This window comes from Populus nigra, chromosome 1, assembly GCF_951802175.1.
Source record: "Populus nigra chromosome 1, ddPopNigr1.1, whole genome shotgun sequence".
NCBI classification, from domain to species: Eukaryota; Viridiplantae; Streptophyta; class Magnoliopsida; order Malpighiales; family Salicaceae; genus Populus; species Populus nigra.
Window position 1 is genome coordinate 39,876,894 of NC_084852.1, and position 9,539 is coordinate 39,886,432.

General features: G+C 35.7%; 2 protein-coding genes across 2 annotated transcripts; one reads left to right on the top strand and one right to left on the bottom strand.

The window, feature by feature from the left end:
* Positions 1 to 255: 255 nt before the first annotated feature.
* On the top strand, positions 256 to 3,968 carry LOC133680494 (NADH dehydrogenase [ubiquinone] 1 beta subcomplex subunit 8, mitochondrial). The gene is made up of 4 exons (XM_062103487.1): positions 256 to 535; positions 622 to 708; positions 800 to 895; positions 3,576 to 3,968. The coding sequence occupies exons 1-4, from the start codon at positions 398 to 400 to the stop codon at positions 3,630 to 3,632; spliced, it is 378 nt and encodes a 125-aa protein (XP_061959471.1). The 5' UTR covers positions 256 to 397; the 3' UTR covers positions 3,633 to 3,968.
* Positions 3,969 to 7,273: 3,305 nt separating this feature from the next.
* Positions 7,274 to 8,270, bottom strand: LOC133696610 (glycine-rich protein 23-like). Its single transcript, XM_062118839.1, has one exon. It carries the CDS (start codon positions 8,182 to 8,184, stop codon positions 7,372 to 7,374), a length of 813 nt encoding a protein of 270 aa, XP_061974823.1. The 5' UTR covers positions 8,185 to 8,270; the 3' UTR covers positions 7,274 to 7,371.
* Between the last annotated feature and the right edge of the window lie 1,269 nt (positions 8,271 to 9,539).

Genomic DNA, 9,539 nt, shown 5'->3' on the forward strand with positions numbered 1-9,539 from the left:
ATTAAGTATTATTTATTTTATAATGTAATATCAGTTATTAAATTCACAATATTTAAATTAAAAATCATCAAATTATTTTAATATATTTATATAAAAACTTTAAAAATAAAAAAATATTATTTTAATATATTAACAATTTAAAATACCAAATAATCCAGAAAATAGTGAAGCTTACCAAGCTACTGGGCTCCGAGCCCAAAACATTACACCGCACATGTCTGAAACGCTATCGTTTAATAGACTGTCGTAAGCAGAAACAACTTCTTTCGAATTTCTGAAATTCGTCGATTCACAAACACTCGGGAAAATCACCAGATAGGTACTGAAGATTGGCTGACAACAACAATAGTACTTCAGGAAGTTGAAGAAGGAAGATCGAGCTAAATCTAAAGCCGAAATGGCAGGTAGATTGAGCAACGTGGCTTCACGGATCATGGGAGGAAACGGCGTCGTTAGCCGCTCTGTCGCCTCCTCTCTTCGCCTCCGTTCCGGCTTGGGCCTCCCCGTCGGCAAACACATCGTCCCCGATAAACCCGTTAGTATATATTAACTATTTTCAATTTTTTACAAAAAAAATCAAATCCATAAAAGAAAATTCACTTGGGGTTTTTATTCTTTCAGATTCCCGTGAATGATGAGCTGACGTGGGACAATGGGACTGCGTTTCCAGAACCTTGCATAGATCGAATCGCCGATACTGTTGGAAAGGTAACCAGTGACTATTGATTTTATTATTATAACTTGTAAATATCAATTTATTGATTTTCCTTTTCCTTTTGGGATTCTTTGATGGTAATAGTATGAGGCCTTGGCTTGGTTATGTGGAGGTTTGGGATTTTTCGCGAGTCTCGGGTTGTTAGTTGTGTGGAATGATAAAGCTTCTACGATTCCATTTGTAAGTTAAATAACTCATATTTTGGTTATTAGACCCCCCTCCCCCCTCTATCCTTTCATTCGGTTTTAAATATTTGATTTGCTTACTTGAATGGAATCGATATTTGTTGGTATTTTGGTATCAATTGGTGAATATGTTTTTGTTGGTGTGTTTAATTAAGTGGAGAAATAAATTTCCTTTCGAGTCATAACCGATATTCACACTTAATATTATCAAGTTAAGCTGTCGACCTTGTATAATCAATTTAATTTCATGGTACTTAGCTGTAGTGCAAACATTAGTTAAAGAGACAAAACCTTGATCTCTTTGGAAGTGAATTTCGACCTGACTAAATTACAAGTTAGGACATGATATAGTTCTGAACTTATGCTTTCAGTAATGATGCAATATAAATGGCTGATTCCTCTGATAAACGCGAGACTATCTTGCAAAGTAAATGAACATCAAATGAGGGGGGTTGAATTTAAGACCTGCTTGGTTATAGAGCTCTGATTTCTGCCCTAATTCTGTGATTGAAATGTTACTCTAGTGTTCTACAAAGAAAATTGCACATGTCAGGATAGTCATGAATGTTTAAAATGTTAATAAGATTTAGCTTTGGTATTTGAAAGGAATTGGTATCTGTTGCACTTTTGATATCAGTCTAGGAAACTAGTTCTTGTTATTGAGTTTTGTGATGTGAAAATACGTTGTCTTTTGAGTTGAAAAATGCTGTATGATGACATCTACTCCAATTCAACTCTGTTTTGATGCCATGGTAGAGGACATGTTGGTGGTTCTTAGAAGCTCCTGGATGAAGATTTATCAACTTCATGAGGTCATTTTGTTTTAATCAACCCTTTCCTAGTGTATTGCTTTTGGTGAAAGTGGGGAAAGCAGATGTGCTTTCATTTATGACGGCATTTCCATTGTTACATTGGATAAGAGCTATTAGATATGTGCTTAAGAAGTTGGTATTCATGTCAAAACTATTATTAAGTTAAGCTCTTGAACTTGTAATAACCATCGAGTTTCTATAATACTCAGCTTCAGTGCAAAAAATATTGAAAAAGATATAACCTTTGTCTTTCTGGAAGCAAAATTTGAGCTGACTAGATTACAAGTTAGGAAAAAACATGATACTGAACTTAGGATTCAGATGATGACGCATTAGCAAACAACTGATTCCTCTGATTACTCATATGACCTTGCAAAAATTAGTGATGGGAATTGATTTCTTATAACTTTAGGAAGAAAACTCTTGAGTGAGAATGTGATGTCCATGCTCCAAATCTAAAGCCTCACACTTGACAGAGAACCATAGTTTTCCTTCGATGCATCTGTCTTGGGTTTGTCCTTTATCCAATTATAGCCACAGCAGATTACTGCTCGGCTCAGCTTAACTCAACTAAGTCACAGGGGATGGAGTTGAATTTTGAAGTGTGCTACATTTGAACACAGTGAATCTATTTCCTGTTCAGTGCTCAATCACTCCTCCACTTTAGGACAAGTTTTCAATTATCTTTCAAAATTCTGCAGTTTTATACTGATCTGAATTTCCTATGTCTTTAAGTATGGGATACATTAGAACTCGTAAACTTGCAGGAACTGCTTATTCTAACATCTGCTAGTCTTTATATACCCTTTCATATTCATAGTGCTTGATGATACTTGAGTCTGTCTTGTGCTTTTCCTTAGGGAAGCCTTATGTTTGTTTGTTGTCACTGATTCCAAAAGCAAAGGTTTTCCTTTCGAGCCAGTTGATATGCCTCTGGATATATGAAAATTATCCAGTCATTAATATCACATGCTATGTTTGTTGGAGAACAAAGTGGAGCTTTCAGGCAAAAAATGTCTATCCTTCTAGGAATTGTGAATCTAAACTGCCACCGCATCACATGATATAGGTTCTCTGGTGAGATTCATCTCAAAACTTGATTAGAGCATTTGAATATCACTGGTACCGATATACTTAGACTGGGTAATTCAAGGCCATGTATTAGAGTGGAAATTCAACCTGATCATCTCCTTAGAAGGCTAAACCAATTTCCTGATATGTTTTCCCAAATGTACAGTCCTTGAGAATTATAGGGAAAGGCTGGAAAAATTTTTGTGGGAAGCATCCTGTTCCCTTGAATTTTCTTTTGCATTGGCATTATGCAAAATCTAATTATTCTTGAGAGATAACAATTGCAAGTTTAAAGATATTGATCAAGCATAAAAGTGTTTGCAGCAGAATTTTGAAGGTCCTATCCATTTTAAGAGTATTTCATTTTGGCAGTCTGATGTCTTTTATCTTGTCTATCATTAGTGGAGCTATGTAATTTATGGTACTTTTTGGGCACTTCAATAATGATTCTGCATTCATAGTGTATGATGATGTTATGCTTCTGCCTTGTGAATAACCCTGTTATGTTTTGTCAAATATCACTTTATCTCATCAGCTGCATACGTTCCTTTTATAACTTCTTGTTTCAACTTCATATTTTGTTCTATATAGAGTATTTTATGCTTAACATTTTAGACATCCTCTTTTAATGCAATTGCGCTGCTTCTGTGCACTTTAAACATTTTTCTTATTCAGCACTTTACGTTTCTGATGCTTGCGCGTGCACACACTCAACATTTTTCCTGTTCCACATTTAACATTTCTTATGCTGACAACAGCATTTTTCTTTTCTTTTTTTATTCTTTTGATAAGGCACCGAAGGTGTATCCATATGACAACCTGAAGGTGGAGCTTGGTGGAGAACCGTAGGGTTGATCTAGGAGTGGTTGTATCCTTCTTGCTCTTTCTCATGGCTGTCCTCTTTTGTTCATCATTTTGCCTTTGTGAATTGTGATGGTTAGAAATAATGGATGTGGCTGAAATTAACATCAAACAAACAGACTTTTAAGTTTCTCAAAGCTGGTTCTCAAACAAGATGGTGTTCCTTTTTTCAGATTCCTTTTTTATGTTTCTGCCAGTAAATTGGATTATTTAAAATAAGGGTGACCATCTCAGCACTAAGCATGTGGTTTGCGGTTTTTGTAATCTCTAACCTCTTGTTTTATTCCTTATCCCTTGATTATATCGTGGATAATTTTTTGTCGAGCTTCGATTTATTTTTTCGAGAATAAACTATCTCCACTGAGTTCCCCATAGACACGAAAATTGTGTTATTGATGTAGTTACTGATGGCAGGACTTTGGCCACCAATGAGCCTTCTCTCTGCTCTTCTTTTTACCTGACTCTCTCTCTTCTTTCGTAAAAGTCAAGGATTGAAATATAAAACAGAGGGTTGGATAGAGAAAAACATTTCCGTGTTTTTGAAACATTTTGGAGGGTTTTTGGGTTGACAAATGAGTTTTTGGAGGTTCTAAAAATGTTAATTATGTGTTTTTAAATAAAAATGAGTTGAAATTTTTTTTTTTTATTTTAAAAAATCAAACCTGAAATTCTAGCCACAATGGTGTGTGGTCTAGGCATGTGGGTTTAGGCTAGAAGGCCTTTGCACGCCTGAGCCTGGAATTTTTTTCCCTTGAATTGCTTTCTCTTGAATTGTTTCGCTTGAATTTTTTTTAGGGTTTTTAAATTTCTTGTTTTTTATTTCATTTTTAAATTAAGTTCTCTTTTGGTGATATATAAGAGAAAATGTAAATACATAAAGAAGAAGTTTAAAACAATTTCTTAAAAACAATATTTCATTAGATATTTGAATTGCGAAACAAGATTTATTTTTATTTCTTAAAGAAAAACCAGCTATAATAAACTACACATACGGATATCAAGTTTCCCTTGGTAATTTCACATGATTATATTTTTTTTTGATGATTGTAGGCGGTAGATTTGCGGATTAGATGATTGAATTCATAGTTTTTAGGATACAAGGGTCTGTTTGGTTTTTGGTTGTCTTGGAGGTGTTTTTGATTGGAGTTTTAGCTTATTTTAAATATGTGATTCAAAGTCATGTTCCACCACCAATGTTCAAGTCACCGCCGCCACCATCAATGATCAAGTCACTGCGGCCACCACCTCCCTCTATCACTACCAAAAGGCACTTGCCCTAGAGATACCAGCTTGAACTTTCAATCGTCCTGTCTGGTAATAAATAAGATATCTGCAGTAATGCATGCATTTATGGTTCTTTCAGACATTAACTTCCTTCCCAAAGACCATTGACTTGCTATCCACTTCACATGCTTCAGCAACTGCAAGCATATGCCAGCTCCTCTGTTTGGTCACAACCTAGCTTAATGCATTGATCAGTACTGTTGATTTAACAAAACAAATTGACTGTACTAATTTGCTTCTTCAGAGATTAATCCTTCTCCCTGTTTTAATTTTGTCTATGTCGGGGAAGATTAAAGGATAGTTTTTAAGGTTTGAAGTGTTTATTTATTTATTTTTTAATTTTAAATTAAGTTTTCTTCTGGTGACTATATTTATCTATCATATTTTGATAAAACAAAATTTATATTTTTCTTTTGGTGACATATGAGAGAAAATATAAATATATAAAGAAGAAGTTTAAAACAATTTTTTTTTAAAAATTATTTCATTATATATATATATATATATATATATATATATATTATAAGAGATGAGGTGATTTTATATTTATATCAATGTTCGCTAAAAGTCCCTACTTCTCCCTTTTACTCTCCGATGCCTGTTTGCCTTGGTAATTTCACATGATTATATTATTTTTGATGATTGAATTCATAGTTTTTAGGATACAAGGGTCTGTTCGGTTTTTGGTTGTCCTAGAGGTGTTTTTGATTGAAGTTTTAGCTTATTTTAAATATATATGTGATTCAAAGTCATGTTGTAGTTTTTATAATTTTTATATATATATATTTTGTTTATTTTTCTTTGTTTTTATGCTCTATATGTGAATTCTTCTTTCCAAATAACTATGATTTATGGTTTTAATCTCTAAATTTGATTATAATACTTGATTTGACATAGTTACAAAATGTGGGCATGTTTGTATATCACTTTTATTAATTATATTCCCTTTGTTTTATATTATAGCTTCCATAATATATATATATATATAGCAACAAAACAACAATATTTCCAACCAATCCTTTTCTATTAATTTATAAAGTTATTTCTCTACAATTTATTCTCTAAAGATCCCCTAAGAGATTTTGAGGGCCAATATTGATGAAGTCCAATTGGATCCCATTTCTTTTAGAATTACTTTTCATATTTGCAAAATGCGTATTTCAGTTGAGGTAATCGAAACATCGATAAAAGAGCTCTCAGTTTTTTTTTTTTTTAATAGTTTAGTGTTAATGCATTTCTGTCTACACTTCTGATAACTCATTAACTTGACTAACCATGGGTTCCAGAGATCCATGCATTACATAGAAAAAGAAGGTCAAAAACAGATTGCAAAGCTTGCATGCATGGAAGATCTGGGCAGCTTCGATCCATGCATGGAATCTTTCCTGACCAGCCATATTACTCTCGCGGTCTTAGGAATTTAGATCTGGGCAGCGACAGTACTGTGGATGCTATTATGGCGAGGACAAATAAAATATGTTCCTTTTCTTTTCTCATGTCTCCCTAGCTAGGTTGTATACCATTCTCGTGACCAGATTTGAGTTCATTTTTTAAATTTCTCATTTTATATTTCCGTGATTGCAACTTGAATTTCATTATTTATTCAATTATTTATTTGGCTATTTTAATTTTATTTCATGAGAAACAAGCTAGTCAAATTAATTTAGGTTATCTTGAGTTAAATTAAGTTGTTTTGCTTTTTTTTATGCGGTTATTTCTGGTATGATTTTTTTAAAAATTTTTTTATCTGAATCTGTAAGTTAACTGAATTAATCTGAGTTAATTTTTTTTTTTGATATGTTTTTTTGAAAATTATCTTCTATTTATTTTCGTGACTTTGCATTAGATTATGGGGCATAGAACTTTACATTTCGAACTCTGAGCTGATTGGTCTGATACTAAAATTAACTATCAACTACCACAAAGAGACGGAAAAAAAAGCATGGAAAGTCAACTAGAAAATATTCGATCCAGATTTATTACCTCCAATTTTCCCGGCTGCATGCATGCATATGGTTCACGTCTAAGGATTTTTAAAAGCCAACTGGTGCTTATTCTCCACCTATAGAGCGTGTTTGGCAGTGTGGTTACTGGTGCTTTTCAAATAACTTTTCGTGCCAAAATACATGTCAACGATGTTTTTTCATTTTTTAAAAATTATTTTTGACATCAGCACATCAAAACGATCCAAAACGTACAAACCATATTAAATTTTAGTAAAAAAAAAAAACAAAAAATTTTCAAATTTTTTGGGAACGCGGCCGCAGCCGCGTTCCCAAACGGTCCCTAAACGCCTGACCAGCCACTTCTGTATTTCGTACCACCGCCTCTCACATTCTTTCTTAAACCTCGATCACGGTCCTTATAGTATCTCTAAAACATTCTACAGTTTTAGATATATGGCTTCAGGAGCACTAGCCTCCAATGCCCTTCTCCTCTCCCTCTACATCTTATTTTTGGCTTTGCTGAGCTCCGCTGAGTATTGCCCACCATCACCACCCAAGGTCAAGTCACCTCCACCACCCAAGGTCAAGCCACCACCACCACCACCCAAGGTCAAGCCACCTCCACCACCACCCAAGGTCAAGCCTCCACCACCCAAGGTCAAGTCACCTCCACCACCCAAGGTCAAGCCACCACCACCACCACCCAAGGTCAAGCCACCTCCACCACCACCAAAGGTCAAGCCTCCACCACCCAAGGTCAAGCCACCTCCACCACCCAAGGTCAAGCCACCTCCTCCACCACCACCCAAGGTCAAGCCACCACCACCACCACCCAAGGTCAAGCCACCTCCACCACCACCCAAGGTCAAGCCACCACCTCCACGACCCAAGGTCAAGCCACCTCCACCACCCAAGGTCAAGCCACCACCACCACCACCCAAGGTCAAGCCACCTCCACCACCACCCAAGGTCAAGCCTCCACCACCCAAGGTCAAGCCACCACCACCACCGCCACCAATGGTCATGTCACCACCACCACCAATTGTCAAGTCACCACCGCCACCAATGGTCATGTCACCACCACCACCAATTGTCAAGTCACCGCCACCACCAATGGCCAAGTCGCCACCACCAATGGCCAAGTCCCCACCACCACCACCAATTGACAATTCACCACCACCACCACCTCCATCACTACCAAAAGGCACTTGCCCTAGAGATACCTCGAAGTTGCAAGCATGCGCAAATGTGCTGAATTTGTTGAAAATCTTTGTTGGTGAAAAAGAAAAGGCCAAATGCTGCAGCCTCATTGATGGTCTTGTTGATCTTGATGCTGCTGTTTGCCTTTGCACTCGAATCAAAGTTGATCTGTTGGGCCTTATTAAGTTAGATGTTCCTGTTGCCGTGGAGTTGTTGCTCAACGAATGCGACAGGAAGGTCGCGGAAGATTTCAAGTGTCCGCCCTCCTAAGTCCTTCAGTTTAATAAATTGCCGCGTATAATTTAGCTTTCCTTGCTATCCATCCCCACCTCATTTTATTGTTCTTTGGACTTTAGCAAGGCTTTTGCTGGCTCGTGCCTTAAACATTGTTATATCAATAAACGTACGCTGTAATCTGCGATTAGTGTAGTGACTAGCTTGAAAGGCTCCTTTTCCCTTTCTTCCTATATAGCTAGCAGCTCGTAATCTATTTCTATTATGCTGCAATAATACCAAGTTTGATTTATGTATGTTCTCGCGCTTTTTTTTCTTACTTCGATTTTCAAACTTGTAGAATTAACAATATATATAATATTATGTATTCCTGTTATGTTGTTAATTTCCAAGGATCTTAATTGGTTGAGAATAATTGGTGGCACAGTAAATATATAAATTCTAGAATGAAAACAATTAGCTCTTGTTTGATGATGAAATTAAGGAAGATAAATTGATAAATTTATTAGTTTGCTTTTACACTTTCTTGACAAGGCAAAGAGAGGAATTCTGCTCTTATAGACGGAGGCATATATATATATATATATATATATATATATATATATATATATATCCCCACTTTTCCCGCGTTATATTAGAATACAATAAGCACAGTAGTAGCATCTTCGAATTCCAAAAACACAAGCTGACATATATATGCCCTTCGTGCGTTTTAGTTCTGCAATTCACTAGGGGGTGGCATCGGGAGGTAAATTATCATTGACTTACCACTGTTGCATTTAACGTGGAATATCGGATTACTAACTGGGATAAGATCAGAGAGGTTCTGATTTTATGAATTATGCCACAATGGAGCATGGGCCGCATGCAGTCAAAATTATGCACAAGCAAACCATATCTCATACGTGTATGCAGTTGTTTGGGGTGGTGGTTATTCTAGCTAATCTCACTCTGCAATATTGTGATTGAAAGTCGTGAAATACTTCAGAAAAGAATTGAGTTTTTTCAAGCCTGCGGATCGGTGCTGCAAAATACTTGTAAACACATGAAACATTCTGATATTTAAATTAGTAAGACGTAAAAACAGAAAAATAATATACGTTAAATAAAAAATAGCAGGAAAATATAAAAGAAATTGTATGTTTTAGAAAATCTTGAGTGATCGTTTGTAGTTTTAGAAATTATTTTGTGGTTGTTTGTAGTTTTATTAGAATTTAAATGGTTGTTGATG